The sequence below is a fragment of the Mobula hypostoma genome, chromosome 16, assembly GCF_963921235.1.
Source record: "Mobula hypostoma chromosome 16, sMobHyp1.1, whole genome shotgun sequence".
NCBI classification, from domain to species: Eukaryota; Metazoa; Chordata; class Chondrichthyes; order Myliobatiformes; family Myliobatidae; genus Mobula; species Mobula hypostoma.
The window spans coordinates 63,603,361-63,627,533 of NC_086112.1; the positions used below are offsets into that span (position 1 = coordinate 63,603,361).

At 38.5% G+C, this 24,173-nt stretch overlaps 1 protein-coding gene across 3 annotated transcripts in view; it reads left to right on the forward strand.

Moving 5' to 3' along the window:
- The window catches only part of slc24a2 (solute carrier family 24 member 2), a 259,466-nt gene that overhangs the window by 175,516 nt on the left and 59,777 nt on the right, over positions 1-24,173 (forward strand). For 2 of the 3 annotated variants that reach the window (XM_063069019.1, XM_063069020.1), the window contains one exon: positions 5,640-5,748. In XM_063069019.1, the coding sequence (XP_062925089.1) occupies positions 5,640-5,748 (109 nt within the window). Of the gene's footprint in view, positions 1-5,639; positions 5,749-21,736; positions 21,788-24,173 lie in introns of all 3 variants that reach the window. The other variant, XM_063069018.1, reaches the window with a different exon arrangement.

Consider the following 24,173-nt stretch of genomic DNA (forward strand, 5'->3'; position numbering starts at 1 on the left):
AATAGCTCCTCAGACTTGAGTTAATTACATTAGCATTTTTCGTATGTGATTGGGAAGATGGTCCAGAGTGGTCAACATCAGTTGAAATAATCCAGCAATTTTAACTCGCACAAAAAAGTATAAAGAAATGCTTCCTCAAAACAATAATGCAGTGGAAATGGAAGGTGAGAATCCAGCTGCATAAAGTAAGGCTACACTCATGTGTTGGAAGGTAAGTCTTCTGAAATAGGCACTTAACAATCCGTCTAAGATTATGAAAGCAAATGATGTTTCATTTAGTGAGAAGGTGAAAAGGTACAGAATCACTATACTCCAAACCACTCAAATTGTGGAGAGTTACAAACTGGGGAACTTGCAATCAGATGACAAGCAAAACTGTCAGTGAGTATGTCATCCTGTCGAAGTTCGCAACCCAGGTACTTTCTGTGACCATGTCCAGTGTGTCAAATTTGTGGTCGGATTACTGAGTAAACTTGAGCTGGATCTTGCATTTTAGCTGAAAACTGAATTGAGGAAGATTGAGAAATTTTGCTCAATGCCAGGTACTTGAGTAGAAATGTAATGATTGTTTAGCCATAGAAGGTAATAGTTTGGAAGCAAAATCAGGAAGCACATGGGCATGAGCTGCTGTTAATGAATGAAATTCATTGTAAGGTAATTTAAGGTTCCTTAACAGGAAATCTGTAGCTAAAACACTTCCTATAATTGGTGTCAGTGAAAATCTGCAGAGAAAGTCCCAATAGAATTAAAGATATCAAGAACAATGGAAAATTAGCTTTATGTAAAATACTTATGTTACCAGTGATAACATTGGAAAGCAGAGTGATGCCAGACAAAGGTATAGTTGGTGCACCATTGACATGGCGGCAAATTATTCAAGTATGTCTAAGAATATAAATAACACTGAAGAAAAGTACAGTAAACTCAAAATCTGAAGACTTTAGAAGATGCAAAATTATTATGAAGCCAAATAGCTACCAAAAGTTGTGGCTGATTGCACTAGCCAATCAGCAATCTTGGTTGAAGCATCAATGTTGTCCTTGGAAAGAAGCATTAAGCATGGATATTTCAAAATTGCACTTGGATATCGCTGTTGCAGAAATGTTCGTTGATGTTGATGTGGGTGTTACAGGTTATACTGCCAACATTCATTTCAAGGCAATTGCAAAGCCAATTTGCTGAAAGTCTTAACCTGCCTCACGTGGATTAAAGAGCCAGGCAGGGAGTTAGATAAATTGAAACAAGTTCCAGTGAAGATGAACCAAAGCGGTCAATATCAATTGAAATAGTCCAACAATTTTAACTACTTTAGATGTCATGAGGTGATTACAAGGTGACATTGAACCAAGCAATTGATAACAAGCAGTTCTATTACCTGCTTCAAAGGATGTAGTTGCAGAGTTGGCAAGAGCCAAAGTTTTCATGAAACTAGATCTGCAATGTGAATAAGGTCAATTGAATGTGGATGAGGAAGTCAGTAATATTTGGCAACAAATATACGTAAAGCCTGTAACCCTACACAAAGCAACCTAATAGTGTAAATCTATGATTTTTTTTTGTTCATGTTACCATGGGCAACTACTGCAAGGTATGGATTACTGCCTACAGCATCAAGATGATATAAGACAATTACAGAAAAAGAAAACCTTCAGATATTAGAATGTTCAAGAGTTAACCAAAAGAGAACAAAATACACAGAAAGAAAGAAATCTTGAACTAAAAGTAGACGCATATCGATAGCACCAGTTTAAAAAAAATGTGCAAGCAATTACACTGGACAACAAAGACTATGTTTCTTGAATACTGTTGGGTGAATTTTATGTATTTTGGTTGCTGATCATGAAAATCACCATGAAATTTCCCCATCACACGCTATTTTTTTTGGTATCACCTTCATTTGTTATTTCAATTCATAATAAGTCAATTAAAATGTAGCCCGCAATGTAAGCTGAAAAGTTTTCTATCTTGTCCATACCTGGGCATGCCTTGGGTTGCCAGTATGACCCACAACAAAGACGTCTTTTTTTTTTATTCTTCAGTGTTAGGCCTGAAAGCTGTGCTGCTACACATTGGCAATATCTATCCTCAATAACAATCAGCAATGTCCACCCATCAATACCAATTGGCAACGTCCACCCTTCAATACCAGTTGGCAATATCTACCCATCCCATCAATACCAGTCGGCAATGTCCATCCTCAGTACCAGTCGGCAATGTCCACCCTTCAATACCAATCGGCAGTGCCCATGAATACCAATCAGTAACGTCCATCCTCAATACCAATCGGCAATGTCCACCCATCAATACCAGTCGGCAATGTCCACCCATCAATACCAATCGGCAATGTCCACCCTTCAATACCAATCGGCAGTGCCCATCAATACCAATCAGCAACGTCCATCCTCAATACCAATTGGCAATGTCCACCCATCAATATCAGTTGACTACGCAGAATGCATGAAAGAGAACTACCGAAATTTGGAAGCCCTGTTGAAGCACGTACAGTATAGCAGCTACAACTGGAACATCTATGGTAATTTGCAAGTAATTGGCCACTTTGTAAGTAATTTGTTCCAGGCCAGAACGGTGTGGCACATAAGCCACTTGTAGACCCAACAAAGATATTTTTGCCTCCTCTTCATATAAAACTGGGACTTATGAAAAAATTTGTGAAAGCAATGATCAAGGAAGGTGAAAGGCTTTGATATTTGAGACAGATATAACTGACGCCAAAATTAATGAAAGCATGTTTTTTGGTCTACAAGTGAAATAGGTCATCAATAACAGGCAATTCTAAGAGCTTCCAGTGGTACCGGAGAAAATCACGTAGAAGGCATTCAAGGATGTTGTTGAAAATTTTCTTGGCAACTCCAGAGCACCAAACTACATGTAAAGCCATGAAGTGCATCATGTCACTTATGATTCATTTAGACTTCACCTCTGCAAACCTTGGCGCTGTCAGTAACAAGCATGGTGAAAGGTTTCACCAGGACATTGTGATCATGGAAAAATGGTATCAGGGCATCTAAAATCCATTAAAGATAGCTGATTGCATTGGACTCTTAAGCAAGAAGCCTCAAACAGTGAATACAAATGAAAATCATCAACAAAACATTTTTTAGCTTTGTTGAACTGTTGCAAAGCATCAGTACAGTTATGCAATTAGGGAGAGAAGGGAACGTCGACTCAGACCATGACTGGCCTGTGTTGGGCATTTTCATGCTTTACAAGGCGCAGATTGGAAGTCTGTGTGGGGCGCCACTCCTCCTACAGACTAGAGCAATGTGTGATTAAGTGCCTTGCTCAAGGGCACAAACACGCTGCCACAGCTGAGACTCGAACTAGCAACCTTGAGATAACTAAACGAACGCCTTAACCACTTGGCCATGTGCCCAAAACAAATTAAATGAAACTTAATTTCTAGTTTCTCCAAGTTCCTTCGTGATACCTGAAGTCTGAAGTTAAATTTGTGTTCAGCTTCAAGTGGTCTATCATAACCGCAATAACGTTCTGAGGAAGCAACATTTCCAAAAAAAATTGCTGTTCAGTGTCAAGAAGGCAAGAAAACTTGAGAACTTTGACCCTTCCTAGGCAGTTCTTCAAACACAACCAATGCCATTGCATCAATTAATGAAGAAAGATTTTAAAAAAAGAATTGAAACAAAAATGAAGAAAACCTACATGACCAGGAAACATGGGAGGCAAAGCTTGCTTGGTCACCATAGCATAGCACATATCATAAAATGGGCATGTGATATTTCAAATTTCAGAGAAGGTTCTGGAATAAGTCATGTAATGGACAAGAAAAACAAATGCATGAGCATCATATACACTAAGAAAGAACAGGAAAAACTATACTCAAAGGTTTTAAGACAAAGTCATTAGGAATTATCTTTGGAGTATAAATAGTTCATCAATTCCAATGGCACAGATGTCTAATTTTGGTCTCAGACCATTACCATTATTGGCAATACCAGTTCAAAAGTTTCAAAACTGACAATGGCAGTAGCAAGATTTGAAACTCGGCTATTCATCCCAAAGCGATGATATGATCAGATGCAGAACTTCAAAGCAGCTTGCAGTCGTAGATGCACTTTCAAAAGTTGCCAAATGCAAATTCAGGCAACCTGAAAGCATGGTGTTCACTGAAAATAGAATTGATTTTTCAATTCTACCATTCAAAATGGCTAAGAAACACAAACATATATCGTTCTCAAGTATGCAATGGGAAATAAACTTAGAAGGACAGAGAAGGCAATTGAGAAGAATCTACTGTAGCAAATCAACAAGTGACTGATTCCTCAAGTCAAGTCATTGACACAACTACCTTTTAAGCGGACCAAAAGGTTATGAAAAATGTAGAGGGGTTAAACTTGTAGCTCCATACAGTAGATACAATATGTAAATCATCTTTTAGATATTACTAGGGTTATGTCTTAGTGCAGATTTTAGGACAGATCAGCCATGATCTTGTTAATTAGTGAAGCTAGCTCCAAGGACTGAGTCATCTACTTCAGTTTTTTGTATGTATGTGTGCAAAAAGAGAAAAGCAAAATGCTGAATGCAAAGGTGTGTTATGTGGATGATAAGTGATCATGTCCCCTGTGTAATTGAAGAAAGCAGAATAAAGAGGATGCAGGTGTTTTAGGAGTTCATATCACCTCTTAATAATTCTCTATTTTTCTGACATTACCAATAGAATAACAGACCACACATCCTTTGCATGGCCTTTACTCTTTCTTCATTCATTGAATTTCACACTCTGTACATCTGCCCCTTTTGCACTCTGCAGATTTATAGGTATCAGTATTGGTTCATTATTGTCATGTACTGAGATACAGAGGAAAGCATGTCTGTTCATACAGGTCAAACCATTATACAGTGCATTGAGCAACAATAAGGTAAAACCATAACAATAAAGAATTAAGGTATAAAAGCTACTAAAAAGTGCAGTGCAGGTAAATGATAGAGTACAACATGATCAAAATGATTTATAACAATAAGATTTACACAAGCTATTCTCTCTGGGTACAAATTGTTAAAATATATCAGGATGGGAAGTGGCCCTGACTTCTAATAATTTGTTTTTGTAAGGAATTGGTTGGAAGGATAAATTTGTGCGTATTTTAAAAAGATACCTTTTCCCAAGACGAGAAATAATTGTGAAAGCTTGCTAATATGTAAGTCGAGTCCAAAGACCCTTAACATTAGTTTCCTTGGAAAGATCAAGGGAGGAAGAGTGAATCTGGAAAATATTGCCAATAAGGAATCTATGCAACAACTTTTTTAAAACATTTGTAACAATTGTTCCCTAATACAGATTTAACACTTTCCTTGCAGATGATATTTTCCAGGAAGCAGCTTGGAATGAAATCTTTCACTAAGTTCATACACTAAATGATATTAATCCTTATCAGATGAAACTGTACGAGAATGAACTGCTCATGTTATAGAGTAGCCCATCAAAGGACATGGCTGGGCATTTTAATCAGTTCATGACTCTAAAATACTCTGACAGCTAACCAGGATATTCACTGTTTATATTTCTATATATTTATCACTTTACAGGTACCATTAGCTTCCAGCATAACAAATAACGAAATGGATGCAGTGCTTATTAATCTCTTGTTATTCCGCAGCCCAAGCCACGTCTGCAGCGGGGTGGGAGCTCGGCTTCACTGCACAACACACTCATGAGGAACAGCATCTTTCAGCTAATGATCAACACCCTGGATCCACTGGCTGAAGGTAATCTACTGCACCAGGATGTGAAACTGTACATAAAGCATCACCTCTGCGCCAGCTTTGAATTTTATAAATTGTTTCCAACAGTTTTGCTAATATGCACTCACTTTTTAGTCTTTTCTTTCATAGTGTGAAATGTTGCCAAAATATTAACAAGGACCTATTATGGAATAGATGCTGCCAGGCATTCCCCTACCTAAAATGATGCTTAACAAGCAATTATAGGCAATGATATCTCAAAGCCTACTAGGATTTCAGTTCACCCTGGGCAGCACTGCATAATGAATGATAGTGATTTGCAACATATCTTGCAAATCTCTCCAACTCACTTCCAATTACCTTTCGTATTAAAACTGATTTTTATGGCATAAATTTTCATCTGGAAGGTACTATAAGGAGGTATATAAATATATTTATATATTGAATTTATCCTGTACAATGACTGGCCTATTTGGGTGGTTAATATTATCCTTATTCCAATAATAAGCTAACCAGCAAAAATTCCCCAAGAATTTAGTTAAACTCTTCCATAAGGCACTTTTAATTGGAGCTGTTTCATTGCTTTGAACAGCAAACTTGTACTTGCAGGGCCATGTTTCTTTATTTCAGTTGTAGGATCTGATTTTTTTTTAAAGGTTCAAAATTGTTTTTTCTTCCTAACCTTGTATTGTTGTGATAATCAGTTATCTTGGATTTTCTTTGTAATGTCATATATCATATAGAAATAAGAGAAGACTTCAAATTTCATAGGCAAGATCTGGGAATTAATGTAATGTTGGGTCTATTCCAATATCTTGTTGAGAATTCTTCAGTTATGATTTGGTAAAACCAATGTGCGTGAGAGTGCTTTCAAAACCGTTGCTTTAATTGGGCAAGCTTTTCTGGTAGTTGTGTATTTTATTTTCCTGGACATATATGATATTTTTACTTTATTTCTTCTCAGAACTGAGTAATTCTTGGTTAGAATTGCTTTCGAGACATATCATGGTCAATATGTACTGTACAAATCCAAAAATGTTCATTAATCCCAGTATTAGGAAAGCATATGTAATATACCTTTGTGGTATTTATGTTTCTTACAAAATGGACCTTTTTTTAATTAAATCACACTGCTCAATTAGAAGAAAATTTTGAGGTAAGTGTCACCAACTGATAAACTCATTCAGATTAAAAGTTTAGTTGGCATGAAAGAACAAGAAATCTCATTCACTATATTAAGTTGAATGATCACTAATTTTTTTTAAACAGTTGGTGGCTATGGTAATCATGCTAACCCAACTTTCTAATAGAGGTTGGCAAAGGTTCAGGTTGCACAATTGCACAAGGTGGCTTGAGTCAGTTCACAAAGTACCCTAGTGGACTCAATTCATTAAGGACTGTAAAGGAGGAAAGAAGTCAAGAATTAGTTTCCCTAATTCATTCAAATCTTTAAAAATGTAGGTTATGACTCCTTGTTTTGAAAGAAAATCAAAATTGGTTACAAGCTTCTGTCTTCGGTGATAGCCAGTCGCTAGAGGGATGATTAAGTACCTGATAAAGTTGGAAATGTTTCTTTAAGGGGCTAAAACACAAGGGGTAATTCTTAACATAACCTGCTGAGACCATGGCAGTTTTTAGTTGATACCATATTTTTATCCCACTTAATTTTGGTCTTCTCTGACTTTAATACAATACTGTATAAATCTCCATGGGTGCAGCCTAGGGGGCCAACCCAAACCACCTCAAAACTAGCTGGAATAAAAACTCCAACGAAACAATCAATCATATAAATCTAATGTTTTCGTTCCTTCAAGGTCTGCAGTCCATACATTTTGCGTTTAAAGAGTCTTGGGGACAGTTAATTTTTAATGTCTCCAACATGCATTATTAAGAAACATGTATAAATAAACAAAATACAAGATGGTGCTTATGGAGAACTGTATTTACCAAACTCTTAGGAAATGTGTACACTAAAATATCCCAGTATTTCCATGAATAAAATGTTCCTTGAAACACTGAATTAAAATATGTTGTTCCCACTTCCTGCTTTAAAAAAACAACAAAACTATTCGATCAAATGAAAAGATAGCAAATCTTGCAAACCATGTGCTAAAGATGCAGTCTACCTAACATTTCCAAACTTCTAAGAATGGATATACAGATGGAGCAATGAATACAGGATTGATTCTTCAGACAAGGTTGCTCAACATCTGCAGAACTGCAATCTACTAAGTGAAGGACATGGAAAGGATTCTCAGAATCAATTTAAAGCTATTTTCAAAAATTGTAAAGAAATATTCATTGCAATCAAGATAGCCAAGTGTACTACAGAAGGAGAATCAATGTAAAAGAAGAACCATGTGCCTGCTTAAACCTCACCTGAGATGGTTTCTTCTGAATATATCAGTGGTGCAACTGAAATAGAAGCATACAGATTGGAAGTTGGTAAGTACACGTTATCAGGCATTGATCTAAATTATCATACACCCTCTATTTGACATTTAGCCGTTTTTAAAAACAATAATTACTAGGCATGTGTAGCTCAATGCTAGTTAAGTATATTTTAACAATTAACTACACTAAGTGAAAGTGCACCATAGCTAACCAACATAATTTTAATGACAAAAAAAAATATAAAGATAGTGCACTGGTTTGTTACTTTGTTGTTCTGAATCAATAAGTGAGATGAAATTTTTGACACCATTAAATCCTTTTCATGCAGGTTGAGCTGTCCAGCAGACACAGAATATGTATTTTTCACCAGAAAGCCAGAATTACCACTACAAAGAAGAGTTTCAGCCTCATGAGGATATCTAGGGTCACTGGTGATGAGTTTTAGTGAGCTGTCAACATCAGAAGATGAGCACCTTCATTGCTTCTGAGGCTTTTCTTGCAAAATCCTGATTCTTGGTAGCAAATTTTACTGCACAGACTGGGAATATAAATTGTCATGGCGTGCCAAATCGTTCACCTTACCATTTACTCTGTCATTTTAAAACACTTGCATTTGATTGACCCACAAATTCCAAGCTTGATTGCATTCCAAAAAGGATAGACTTCCTAGATTAAAACAATGTGAAATGGGGAGGGGGGGGTGGGGTGGAAATTAAATTCAAAATATCTTTTACAGGAGATCCAACTTTCCAAAGTCACTTATTGATATTGGTGACCTGGGACCTTTTGAATGTATTTGTAATCCTTGAAGGTGACCAACAGCTGAAATTATCCGGGTTGAGCATTCTAGTCACCACTTCATTGCCCAGATAGTGTATGGAAAATCCTAGTTTCTAACAGCAAGTACTTCTGATCTTGCTCACCTGGTGGCTTTCCAGGACTCATAACAATCAAGTCAGTTCTGCATCTGGACAGTCACAATCGCGCTGAAGGACACAGCCAGAAAAGTCCTTGCAGCTCCGCGCACTTTATCCAAACTGGGGCAAAAGCTCCATTTTAATTTTGATGCTTACTGAGCAAGTTGCATCTGTAACATTTGTAGCTCCGAGAAAATACTGAGCCAGTGAGTAAGAAGAAGCAGCATGTTTTAAAATCTTGTAGTAAAGTCCAGGACCTTCATTAAAATATCCTTCTCGTTAAAACAGTGAGCAGCAAATTTTGCTGAACTTACAGTAGGAAGTGTTTGTCCATTGCCCGAGGAAGAATTAAAGAAGTGTCAGATTGGATATTATTGTACTCCTTTTTGTAAATGTTTGTGGACTCGAAACAAATGATTCGTCTTGAGCATCACATGATATTGATGACAATCAGATGAATGCTTAATGGTACAAAGGAATGTACGTGACTTTAAATAGCCCAAAAAACACCCTCGGTATTTAATTGAAAGATAGAAAAGTGAGAAACTCTGAAACCCTGTTTGCTGTCTCAGTGACGTTTGGGTAGATCTGGATCCTCATTGTCCCAACTGGTATTTATTCCTTTTGCAGATCGTCATGCCATTAACATGTTATTTATTATTTCATTGATGTAGGGATACAGCTCGGTAACAGGTCCTTCTGGGCCCAGGGGCCCACACCACCCTATTGCACCCATGTGACCAATTAATCTACTAACCTGTACGTTTTTGGAATACTGGGGAGAGCTGGAGCACCCAGAGGACACCCATGCAGTCATGGGGAGAGGATAGAATCTCCTTACAGACAGTGGCGCTGCAGTAGTGTTATGCTAATCGCTATACCACCGTGACACATTGTTTGTGGAGTATTGGCAACTGGTTCAAGATGGTTCTGCATTTACAGGAGTGCTTCATTAGCTGCAAGATCCTCTAGGAAGTTATAAAAGAAATGCAAAAGTGCTATGTAAGTGTGAATAGATGTGAACATGGGCCTTTGCTGTCCAGTGCAGTGTAATAGTAAGAAAAGATTAACATCATCAGTGTCATCAGGCAGCTCATATAGTAAAGTGAAGAGGTGATAGATAGGAGCTACAGGGAGGTAGTCACCCCTAGGTTGCAGGAGGCAAGTACCTGAGTGAATGTCAGGAGAGGGAAAGGGAATAGGCAGTCAGTGCAGAGTACCCCTGTGGCCGTTCCCCTCAGTAGTAAGTATACCACTTTGGATACTGTTGGGAGGGGACGACATACGAGGGGAAGCCACAGCAACCAGGTTTCTAGGTCTGTATCTCAGAAGAGAAAGCAGGAGAAGATGAGTGTAGTAATGATAGGGTTTCCCCATAATTAGAGGAACAGAAAACAAAATCCTGAAACAGAAAGAGACACCTGGATGGTATGTTGACTTCCAGGTGCCCGCTTCAGGGTTGTTTTGGATTGGGTCCATGGCATTCTAAAGAGGGAGGCTGAGCAGCCATAAATCTTGGTACGTATTGGTATATCTTAGTACCAACAACATGGGTAGGAAAAGCCAGGAGATCCTGAAGAGAGAATATAGGAGTTAGGCAGACCTCCAGTGTAGTAATATCTGGATTGCTACCTGTGCCACGTGTGCCAGTGAGGATAAGAACAGGTTGATTTGGCAGATGAATGCATGGCTGAGGAGCTGGTGTAGGGGTCAGAAATTCAGATTTCTGGATCATTATGATCTCTTCTGGGAAAGGTATGACCTGTGCAAAAGGGACGGGTTACACCTGAACCCGAGGGGGACCAATGATGGGTTACCCCTGAACCTGAGGGGGACCAATGACGGGTTACACACCTGAACCCGAGGGGGACCAATGACGGGTTACACCTGAACCCAAGGGGTCCAACGTCCTTGTGGGCAGGTTCGCTAGATCTGCGGGGGAGGGTTTAAACTAAATTGGCAGGGGGATGGGAACCATTGTGAAAGGGCTGAGGATGAGGCAGTTGGTACACAAGTAGATGCAGTGTGTAGTGAGACTGGGAGGAAGGACAGGCAGCTGATAGGTAAAATTGCAGTCAGTGGGATGAGTTGAAGTGTGACATGAGAACAAAATCAAAAAGAGTGACAAATACAGGACTGAAGGTGTTATATTAGAACGCATGCAGTGTACGGAATAAGGTAGCACAGTTAGAGATTGGTAGGTATGATATTCTAGGCATCTCTGAATTGTGGCTGAAAGAAGATTATAGTTGGGAGCTTAACATCCAAGGATACACCTTGTAGCAAAAGGACAGGTAGGCAGAGAGGGTGGGGTGGCATTGGATCAGAGGATGTAGAATCCTTGTGGGTAGAGGGTAAAAAGACCCTGATGGGAGTTATATTCAGGCCTCTACACAGTAACCAAGATACAAGTTACAATGGGAGATAGAAAAGGCATGTCAAAATGGCAATATGACAATAATCATGGGGGATTTCACTATGCATATAGATTGGCCCTGGATCCCAAGAGAGGAACCTTGTAGAATGCCTACGAGATGGCTTTTTAAAGCAGCTTGTAGTTGAGCCTACGAGGGGAACAGCAATTCTGGATTGGGTGTTATGTAACGACGCATATTTGATTTGGGGAGATTAAGGTAAAGGGAGCCTTAGGAGGCAGTGATTCAAAGGATTCAAAGTACATTTGTTATCAAAATATGTATGCAGTATACAACCCCGAAATTCATCTTCCCCACGACAGCAACAAAATAACGAAAGCCATGGAACCCATTCAAAGAAAACATCAACACCCCCCCCCACACACAAAAAGTCAAATCACATAAAAACACAAAATATAAAACACAAAAATTAATCCACATTTAGTTCAGCTCAGTGTTTATTATCTGCAGACTGCCCCGATTCAAAGTCGCCCAAAATATAGTAACAGAAAAAGGAGCAAACAGAAGCCAGAAAACACATCATAATGTGGACTACAGTGCAATTAAACCTCCCTTCAGGAGCAGTGAGCCAATTGGGGTGGGGGGAGGGGGGGCGGGAGAGAGAGAGAGAGAGAGAGAGAGAGAGACAGACAGACAGACAGACAGACAGACAGACAGACAGACAATCACATGCAGACAACTTCTCCAGCAGCAGCGAGTGAGGGGCTGGTAGATGGCACTAAACACTTGCTCGCTCTCCGCAACCACCTCAATGTTTTCAGTCTTCCTCGAGGCTTTAGTTGTCGAGATTGGCAAGAACTGGAGTCGATCATGGGCTCTAAGCTTCTTGGCCTCGAAGAGGCCCCTCGCCTCCTGGAACTCTCGAAAACAGCAAGACACCTGATCAGTCAATCGGCCCAAAAACACACCATCAACCTCTAGATCATAGGCTCCAACTGTACCAGAACCACATTTGAAAGGAAAAGAAGATATAATAGAAATGAAAGAAGCTGTTTTATAGGCCATCATGGATCATACTATGATAGAATTTACCCTGCAGTTTGAGAAGATGTTTCAAAGTTCAAAGTAAATTTATTATCAAAGTACATATATGTCACTATATATAACCCTGAGGTTCATTGTCTTGCTGACAAGCTCAGTAAATCCATAATAGAGTACTTAGCATAATAGAATCAATGAAAGATCGTACCAACTTGGGCAGACAGCCGGTGAGCAAAAGACAATGGATGACGCAACTATAAAAAGAAGGAATAATAATAATAAATAAATAAGCAATAAATGTCGAGAACATGAGATGAAGAGTCCTTGAAACTGAGTCCATAGGTTGTGGGAACACTTCAATGATGGGATCAATGAAGTTGAGTGTAGTATCCCCTTTGGTTCAAGAGCTTGCTGGTTGAGGGTTAATAACTGTTCCTGTGAGTACCTTCCTGATGGCAGCATTGAGAAAAAAAGTGTGATCTGAGTGGTGGGGGTCCCTGATGATGGATGCTGCTGTCCCGCAACATCACTCTGTATAGATATGCTCAATAGCGGAGAGGGATTTACCTGTGATCGACTGGGCTGTAATCACCATTTTTTGTGGGATTTTCCATTCAAGGGCATTCATTGATGCTTCTATACCAGGCTGTGATACAGCCAGTCAATATACTCTTAACCACACATCTGTAGAAGTTTGTCAAAGTTTTAGATTCCATGCTGAATTTTTACAAACCCTTAAGGAAGTAGAGGCGCTGTTGTGCTTTCCTGGTAATTGCACTCGTGTCCTGGGCCCAGGACAGATCCTCTGAAGTGATAACACCAATGAATTTAAAGTTGCTGACCCTCTCCACCTCTGATCCTCTGATGAGGATTAACTCATGGACCTCTGGCTTCCTCCTGCTGAAGTTGAAAATCAGCTTCTTAGTCTTGCTGACATTGAGTAACAGGTTGTCGTTGTGGCACCTCTCTGTCAGATTTTCTATCTCCCTCCTATATGCTGCTTCATCTCTGTTGATTTGTCCAAGGACAGTAATGTTGTCGCCAAACTTAACTATGGCATTGGAGCTTTGCTTAGGCACACAATCATAAGTGTAAAGCAAGCAAAGCCTTGTAGTGCACCTGTGCTGATGGTGATTGTGGAAGAGATGTTGTTGCTATCCAGACCTACTGGGGTCGACAGGTGTGGAAATCAAGGACGCAATTATGCAAAGAGGTATTGAGACCAAGATTTTGAAGCTTATTGATTAGTTTTGAGGGTTTTGACTGTAGTCAATAAAGAGCATCCTGATGGTGTGTGGATATGTTTCATCACCAACCTCTCAAAACACTTCATCACAGTGGATGTAAGTGCTACTGGACGATAATCATTGAGGCAGGTCACCATGTTCTTCTTAGGCAATCGTCTTGAAGCAGGTGGGTACATCAGACAGCAAAGTGAGAGGTTCCAGATTTCAATGAACACTCCAGCCAGTTGATCAGCACAGGTCTTTAATAACATACGCAAAATGCTGGAGGAACTCAGCAGGCCTTGCAGCATCTATGGGAAAAAGTATAATCGATGTTTCAGGCCGAAACCCTTCGACAGGACCCTTCTCCTGTTTGTGATGGGTCTTTAATACTTGGCCAGGTACTCCATCTGGGCCGGATGCTTTTCATTGGTTCACCCTCCTAACGTCAGCCTCAGAGACTGAAATTACAGGGCCTGTGGGAGCTGTGGTAGCGTGTCATGGTTCCTCCATGTTTTGACAGTCAGTGTGAGCATAGACGGCATTTGGCTCATCAGGAAGCGAAGCCCTATTGTTGCTGGGGTCGTCTGATTTTACTTAAGAAGTGATAGCATTCAAGCCTTGCTGCAACTGTCGAGCACTCTTCCTTGATTCAAGTCTAGTCCAGAGTTGCCACCCCGCCCATGAGATGGCTTTCCTGAGATTGTACTTGGACCTCTTGTAACTTTCTTGGTCATCAGACTTGAATGCCTTTGACCTGGCCCTCAGCAGGTTCCAGATCTCATCCTCCATGCAGGGCTTCTGGTTGGGGAAGGCTCTGAATGATCTTGTGGGGACACACTTATCTACAACTGTTTTTATGAAGTCTGTGACAATCATGGTGTAGTCATTCAGATCCACAGATGAGTCCTTGAACAGGCAGGGTCCAAGCAATTGACTCTAAGCAATCCTCTAGCCACTCTTCTAATTCCTCTGACAACCTCTTTGTTGTCTTAATCTCTGGAGATTTGCTCTTTAGCCTCTGCCTGTATGCAGGTAGAAGAAGAACAGCCAAGTGATCTGATTTACCAAAGTGCTGTCTGGACATGGAACTGTAGGCATTCCTTATCTTAGTGTTACAGTGGTCTAGTGTGTTGGTGCTACAGGTTATATGCTAATGGTAACTGGGTAGGTATTTTTTAAATCAAGCCTCGTTACCTTTTACCTTTTCTGAATCAGCAGTGTGGTCCATCCTGAGAATCAACAAGCCTTCGGGTCTCATCACCATATCTGCCGTGCTGGGAGTAAGCCGTGTCTCATTTAAGCATAGGACACAACAATCTCTCATTTTCCTCTGATACAGTAATCTTGCCTTCAGGTCCTCAGTTTTGTTCTCCAGCAGCTGCACATTTTCTAACAAGATGCTGAGTTGCGGGGGGGGGGGTGTCTCATTCCTCTGTATTTCAGCTTGGCTTGGAGTCCCACTCCTGCCTTGCTTCCAGCTGCGTTGGTGAACCTTCGTCCACTTGGTGGTGCCGCACCTGCTTGCTTGATGGTAAAGTCCACCGAGTCCTTGAGAAGATAATGAAATCTGTTGTTCATTAAGTCGATTTAAAAGTACGTTGCTTGAAGGGAAATTACATGCTGCAGTTTGCAATGAGAGTAATTCAAAGGGGGTATAATTAGAAAGATTGTATGTATTACAGTGGAAACAAAGGACATACAGAGGCATGAGAGAGGAGCTGGCCAAAATTGATTGGAAGAGGAGAGAAACTAGCAGGATGACAGCAGAAGAGCAATGGCTGGTATTTCTGGGGGAAATTTAGAAGGCCTAGTATTTGGAAGATGAAGTATTCTAAACAGAGGATGAGGCAACTGTAGCTGACAAGGGAAGACAGAAACAGCAGAAAAGCAAAAGAGAGGATATATAATACTGCAAAAATTAGTGGGAAAGTAGAGGATTGGGAAGTTTTAAAAAGCCATCAAAAAGCATTGAAGAAAGAAAAAATGAAATATGAAGGTAAGCTAGCCAAAGTATCAGAGGATACCAAAAGTTGTTTCAGATATGTAAAGAGTAAAAGAAGGAAGAGAGTGGATATCAGACCGCTGAGAAATGATGCTGGAGAGGTAGTAATGGGGGGCAAACAAATGGCAGACAAATTTAATAAGTACTTTGCATCAGTTTTTACGGCGGAAAGACACCAGCAAAATGCCTGATATGGGAGAGTATCAGGAGGCAAAAGTGAGTGTCATTGCTGTTACTAAGGAGAAGCTGCATGGAAAGCTGGCAAGTTGAAGGTAGATAAGTTATTTGAACCAGATGGACTATAGAGGCATTAGTAACGATCTTTCAAGAATCACTGGATTCTGGAGTGGTTCCCGCTCTTTAAGAAGGAAGGGAGGCAGAAAAAAGGAAATTATAGGCCAGTTGGTGTGGGAAAGATGATGCAGTCTATTATTAAGGATATGGTTTCAGGATATTTAGAGGCACATGATAAAATAGACCAAGGTTCACATGGTCTTCTAATGGGGAAATCTTGGCTGACAAATCTGTTGGAATTCATCAAGAAGCTAACAGGCAGCAAAGAGAATGGAGATTCAGTGGATGTTGTTTATTTGAAGACCTTTAACAAGCTGCTGCACGTGAGGCTGCTTAACAAGGTAAGAGCCCATGGTATTACAGGAAAGATACTAGCATGGATAGTAGATTGGCTGACTGGCCAGAGGCAAAGAGTGGGAATAAAGGGGTGGCCTTTTATGGTTGGCTGCACGCAGTAGTGTTCTGCAGAGTTCGGATTCGGGAACACTTCCTTTAATGTTATACATCAATGGTTTAGATAAAGGAATTGATAGGTTTGTGGCCAAGTTTGCAGACGATATAATGGTAGGTGGAGGGGCAGGTAGTGTTGGGGAAGCAGGGTGTCTGCAGAAGGACCTTGACAAATTGGAGGAATGGGCAAAGCAGTGGCAGATGGAATACAGCATAGGGAAGTGCATGGTCATTCACTTTGGCGGAAGAAATAATGGTATGAACTATTTTCTAAATAGGCAGAAAATTCACAAATCAGTGGTATAAAGGGACTTGGGAATTCTCATGCATGATTCCCTAAAGGTTAACTTGCAGGTTGAGTCAGTGATAAGCAAGGCAAATGCATGTTAGCATTCATTTTGAGAGGACTAGAATACAAAAACAAGGATGTAATGCTAAGGCTTTATAAGGCATTGGTCAGACTGAACTTAAAGTATTGAGAGCAATTTTGGGTTCCTTATCTAAGAAAAGATGTGCTGGCATTGGAGAGAGTTCAGAGGAAGTTCAGAAGAATGATTTTAAGGGTGAAAGAGTTAATGTATAAGGAGTGTTTGATGGCTCACTAGAGTTTAGAGGAATGAGAAGAGGAGATCTGTTGAGTATTGAAAGGCCTAGATAGAGTGAAAATGGAGACGTTGTTTCCTATAGTGAGGAAGTCTAGGACCATAGGGCACAGCCTCAGAATTGAGGGACGTCCATTTAGAGCAGGGATGAGGAAAAATTTCTTTAGCCATATGGTAGGGAATCTTGGAATTCATTGTCACAGACAGCTGTGCAGACCTAGGCATTGGATATATTGGAGGTAGAGGTTGATAGGTTCTTGATTAATCAGAGCACCAAAGGTTACGGGGAGAGGGCATGAGGATAGAGTTGAGAGGAATAATAGATCAGGCGTGATGGAATGATGGAGCAGACTTGATGGGCCAAATGGTCTAATTGTGCTCCTTTGTATATGTCTTAATGGCCTAAATAGGTTAAATCTGCAACGTTAGCAACACAACCATACCAAAAGAAATTTAAGTTACTTTCACCCTATGTGCAGGCCTTTTCCCAGGACAAAAGTGAACTTTGAAAGAAGATACTATTTCGTAAGCTATTGCAAACAGTGATTTAATTGTAACAGTGAGCCAAAATTTTGAATGAGACTCATATTGTGCGAGAAATTAATTACTCCAGAATAATTATTAAGTGCTTACAGTTAAGGGCTGTTGAATTAACTTAGCCCTGAGTTATCTGGCTCTCAAATGCTTTGGTTCCATCTGCTGCCAAGTCAACTTCCTGTAAGTAATTAACAACACCACAAGAAATTCTATGATTATTTAATGAATATCTGTGTTGTACACAGTTCATCATGCCACAATATGTGATACGTCTTTTGTATTCTGAAGTGTAGACACTGTAAACCATATCAAGTAACCTTGCAGTAAAAGCTGACTGTATTAGTGGGTGTGTTTTTGTATTTTTCCCCACACTGTAGGTACTGTGGATTTAAAAGAAGCAACTTAAGAAAAAACAAGCTCAGATTTTTTTAACCATATGGTGCCAAAAGGGAATTCCACATCTGATGTCAAATCTTTGTAAACTACTAAACTGCATCTCTGAGCAACTTGTAACACATTTTACATGTGTGCACTGAAAATTCGTTTAGCATTTATATTTCTTAGTCTTAAGTGCTAACAATGTCAAACATGAAATATTAATTGATGCACATCTGATTGAAGCAGAATGCCTGATCCAAATGATGAATTCAGTATTTTAGAATGTAAAGAAGGCTATTTCCAGCTGCTATTTCTTGTTTGTCTAGAATTATCTGATCTTAAAACAGGTATTAAGGTTGGTCATTCAGCCATTTGACCGCATTTTGGTTTTCACAAGGATCATGCCTAATGTATATTCTTGCTCCATTTAGCATCCTTCCTACTCTCCACTCCCCCATTCCTCCCCCACCCCTCCCAAACACCCACACATCCATTCTAACCTTGCATCTTAAGTCACTTAATACCTTAGTTGGAGCCATTTTAAGGAAAACAGATTGGCTGGTTATCCAAAGGGAAGTCTGTTGAAAAGTTTAAAAGATGTCTACTGTTAAATTTGACCATTGTTTCAGGAAATAAATACTTAGAAATTTTACCCTGTGAAAATTGTCCAACCCCTCCCTCATATTTTCTCCTTAACTACATATTTAGACAGTAACCATTGTCCAGGGAGAATTGGCACCGAAATCAGCCGGCACATTCTGAATATGCCATGTAAAAAAAATTCAGAAAAAGAATGAGAGAAAATAAAGGGCAATTGTTGCACTCCCACTTGCTGAAGTTTTAATGAAAATTCTGTTCCAGGTATTAAATTTAGTAAAACATATGTAATGCTTTCTGAAGATTAGATAGCAACCACTACTTTGCACTCAATTATGTTGGCAGTTGGGAGAATGGCCTCACATAGATTATGTACATGAAGAGTTATAGGAAGCTGTTTTGTTACCTTGCACTAATATACTGATTAATATTAATTAGAGTATCTAAAGTATGCCTAATCATTTATATTATAATGACTAACTTGAACAAATTTTTGCTACAAACAAGCAAAAATGTTAACGCAAAGTGAAGGCATTAAATTGTTTTGGTCACTTTAACAAATAGTTTATAATTTAGTTTCCACCTCTTGCATCAATTCACACAAATAAATGTTTTAATTATTTTGTTAAACTAATCTATTTACATTTTCAAATAACTTTGATTTAATTTATTTCAAGTGAAAAGTTTTCAAGGGCATTAACACACATAGCTCACACCAAAATGTGCCAAACTCAGGGAGAAAGCTGCTCAAGAGTGTGAACAAACTTTCAAGTATCACTGTCTGGTACCAGGATAACCGGGAAGCTAGTAAGTGGTATTAGAAAGGGACAACTTCACGAGTCCTGGGAATGGATATCATTGGAGGATTAATTAGGAATTAGATCAGCAAGGATGTATGTATTATGAAATTCAACAATCGATACACCCTTCACTTCAAAAGTTTTAGTCAATAGCTGCCCTTCTCTCCAATCAATCTATTTAAGCTTAAGTAAATATCCCATCATAATGCATCATTGGTATTGATATTGGCTTTATCATTGTCATGTGCACAGTGAAAAGCTTTTGTTTGCATGCCATCCTGGCAGATCACGGCATACATAGAAATAAAAAACAATGGAGGATATAATGCCTCAGCTACAGCTACAGAGAAGCGCAGTGCAATGAAACAAATGATCTGCAAAGGCCACAACAAGGTAGACTGGGAGATCAAGGATTCCTCTTTAGGGCATGAGAGGTCAGTTTAGGAGTCTGGTAATAGTGGAATCAACCGGTCCTTGAGTCTGGTGGTATGTGCTTTTGTAACTTCTGCCTAGAAGGGGAGGGTTAAAGAGAGAACGACTGGCGTGGGAGGGGTCCTTGATTACGTTGCCTCTAGAGCCCCAAGGCAGAATTTAACTTTGCTGGTCTTGCATATATTATCCCCCATAGATCACCCATAGGGTTGATCAGTTTCTAAGCACTGGATATATATCACAGAACGCAGCCCTAAACTACTTTTTAAGTAGTTTTATTGCACTTGTAAACTTCACCAGTCATGTTGGAGTCTTCCATAGTTCTTATTAAATGCCATTTGTATGGCTAATGACCAATGAAACTTTCTCAAATTGCTGAAGAAAGTGATTCTTGAAAGAAGTTGTTCTGTTTTCCTTTCTTGTCCCACACAATTTAAAAGCAAAGTATAGTTTCTGGGCACATGTTATATTGTACATAACAAGATCTAATCTGGTTCAACAGTCTCTTTTTCTATATAAGCATGGAAGAAACAACGAAAAGATGCTAAATTCATGAGTGAAACTACTTAAAGATTATATGTTGCTATTAAACAATGTATTTGGTAAAATAAAACACCTCAACAAAAATGCCAATGCATACAGAATATTTATAAGTTTCTTTTGCTAGCTTATGGTCTAGTTGTATAATTTTGAGCTCCCACATGTTAATTTTTTCAAACTTGAAGTAGTTTGTGCTTAAATCTGGAATGATTTTTAAACATAGAGTAGTTCAATTTAGAGTGAAACATTCACCCAACTTAACCAAGTTAAACTCATAGGTTCAAACCACAAACAAGAGAAAATCTGCAGATGCTAGAAATCCGAGCAACACACACAAAATGCTGGAGGAACTCAGCAGGCCAGGCAGCATCTTTGGGGGGGGGAAAAAAAAAGTACAGAATTTTGGCCTGAAACGACGACTATACTTTTTCCATAGATGCTGTCTGACTGCTGAGTTCCTCCGGAAATTTGTGTGTGTAAACTCATAGGTTATTATGTTCTAGATGTATTTTTTTTACAAGATAATGGATCTAACTAAGCAAAGAAAAATACTAACTTCACTTATAAACAATAGTTTAACCAAAATACAGCCAATTATTCAATTACATTTTAATGCAATTTTTAAATGTGTCCAACTACTTTATACTATCTTGTGTAAAATAGTACCATCCTTCTTTTTACTGATAAGACATGATATTCCAAGCTATCGATGTTAGAAGCAACTGAGGATTGTGAGAGTTGTTTTCCAGGATAAGATTTTTTTTTAAACAAGGAAATGGAGTGTTCATGCACTGTACATGAACAATAGGGCTCCCAAAATTGTTTTCATTAGCACTTGCTCACAATCTGCTCAATGAACCTAATGTGATAAGTGTAATCTGTTACTGTATTACATAGGGGCTTTGACTTGAGAAGTGTTTCATTTTTCTTTTCTTTATCTAATTTGTTTCGAAGTCTACAAAATCTTATAAAATAAGACAAAAAGGCCTCCTAATATTAAGTACAATAAGTCATTCATGGTAATGAACAAAACAAAGTAATTTGATCTTTTGGAAGGTAGGACTTAGCGAATCACAATTCAGAAAACTCAAATCAGTATATTATAGGAAATCATCGGATATTATTTTCTGTACACTACAGAGAATTGTGCATGACTGTAAAACTGTGCCCTTTTGACAGTATAAAATTGCTTTTGTTTAAGATAATCACCTGTTTTCCTATTTTGAATATTGATGAATCTGCTACAGCAATATTCCAAATTTCATATTTTAGCATTCACCGCTGAACTTCAGTCCCTGGCAGCCTGATATTTAAAGCACGTATGTGTGTGCCGCCTTAAATTGCATTCTGCTGCTTCCTGATTTTTTAATCTCTTTTTTTTTGGCTTTTTGCTCATTTGTCTTTTTTTTACTGTGATGTTGTAGAACTTGGAGCATATGGAAAACTTAAATATTATGACTCAATGACTGAAGAAGGTAAGAACTTCATCTATTCTCTGTTACATTAACTGTATGGTCATGAACATATACATTTATTGCAATAAAAATCATTTTAGCAATGTTTTGTCTCATTATTTCATCTAACATTTTCCCTGATCTTCACTACATCTTTACGTATATGTTGTTTTGTTTGTTTTTGTGCTGTTGAACATTGTATTGATATAGAAAATGTAAATATGATGCTGCTGAAAGATATTTTAGTGCAGAATTGAACTGTTGTTATTCTTGTTTCAAAAGTGTTACAATCTCTTTGTTTGCCTCACATCTTCTGTGTTTTCAATTAAAATTCATTCTTTAATAAAAAAAAACCTTACCTCCGTAATTAGGTAATTTTGCAATGTTTGTGTGTCTGTATGTATGTATGATCTTGAGCTCTGTGGCGTCTTTCTCACCTTTATTCAAATTGTTGCTGGTAAACTCTAAGGAATGTTTTGGCATTTTGATAAGGATTAATTCCCAATCTGTGTCTCAATTAATTTTAGACTTCTAGTTGCAGTTTGGTTTGATTCTACAGTATTTAATCCCCTCCAATGAAAATATCTGCCACGTCTATGTTTTGCTTGCTGCATTCTTCAATTGAATGTTGGACAGAATCCAGTCCAAAGCAATAAGATGGAAGTCTAGTCTATCACTGGGCTTTCAAGGTCCGAGCAGAGAGTTTAATGCAGCTCTAAGGAACAGTTGCTCATAATTCCTTAATATCTGACTTCAAATTAGCAGCCTTGCTCATATGCATCTTAGGGTTTGGAAAATAAAGGTTTTAGACATGGTTGTGTTCTGAGCTTAGTGTGCACCATATCTTGAACTTAGTACCGTATATTAATGTGGGACCGAGGAGTACAGGTGCTGACTGAGGGGTTTAGTATATTATGATTGGATATTATATACATGTATGTAGTAAATATGTTTTCATAAACATTAATATGACCAATTTTAGTATTCCCGCATTAGGAAAAGAGTATTACTTGTATAAAATTACATTGTTTATACTTGCTAATTTTCATCTTTCTATCCTGCTTTCTGCCACAATCCCTTTTCTAGCTATGATGGTAGGAACGAACATTGGTTGATTCGGTTTTCAGTTGTTCTTTCTTTTTAGGTGCTCTTGCAGTGAAACCTTCCACATTATGCCTCAAAATTGCACAAACTTTGACATTTATATTATTCATATTGGATTGTATTTGGCAAGTTGTGTTGTTTGATAATAGTTCCAATGCAATCACATCCTTGTCCGCATACCCATTGACTTCTTAAAACTGCTCTGGGAAGATCCAATTGGCATGCGACTTTCTGCTTCAGGCTTACATTGCAGTGTCCCACCCATTTCATGCTGGTTTTCATTCAACTTAGTCCCTCTTAACTTAATCATAAACTTAAGTATTTAGAAAAAGTGGTTGCTAAGTAATCTGATATCAATTAACAGGTTACGCTGAAGCCACGAGGCAAATTTATTGAATGAGTTGTGCAAAGCATAAATAGATTCACATATGGACCCTTACATATGCTTAGTAATATATACATGTAACTTGCACTGTAGATACTGTAATACTAACATCATTAGTTGTAATGAAGTAAAGGTTCATTTTACTAATCCCCTTCGTATCATGCCAGTTACCTTTTATTTATTCCAACCACCTAATACATTATTTCACAGAGGAAATAGTGGAGGAATTAGCAACAAAACTAGGAATAATTAATGTCTATATATTCCTTGTGTACCACAGAGTTTATTAAAATTACAAAATTGATTACATGGATATTTTACCAATTTAATTAAATTTTAAGAATTGCAGAGTCAGCCAAACTGGTAGTGATATTTTTGGAAGTCATATCCTAATAACATGAAAAATCCCACGAACTACCTTCACTGTGTCTAGATACTATATATTGTACAGCAGATTTGCATTTTGACTCATTCAACTATCTCTTCTTTTCCATGTAAGGTTTGTTGTAATGTAGAAAATTAATTAGTTTTGCAAGGCTTATCATGTTATTAAGATATTATTGCTGCTGTAAAGCAGCTTATTCATTTTAATTCAATTATTGAAATGTCCATGTTTGTTTTCTGCATGACACCTCTTGTAACACAATAAATTTTGCTCAAATGTAGGTGGATTGACACCTTTGAGATGACACAATAACTGAGACAAATAGGAACAAATGTCAGGTAGCTAGAAACATTACTGATGTAATGATGGAAGTGGCGCCAACAGAGCTGCTGAGGTTGAAGTCATACATTTGTGAACCTTGTTGCTTTTTTAAAGAGCCTATACAAATTAGAGAAATGGGCAGACAGAACAAATTTGCTGAGTGAAAAGTTATAAGCTGGATTTTTGTTTGGAGACAATGGAAGGGGTCACAT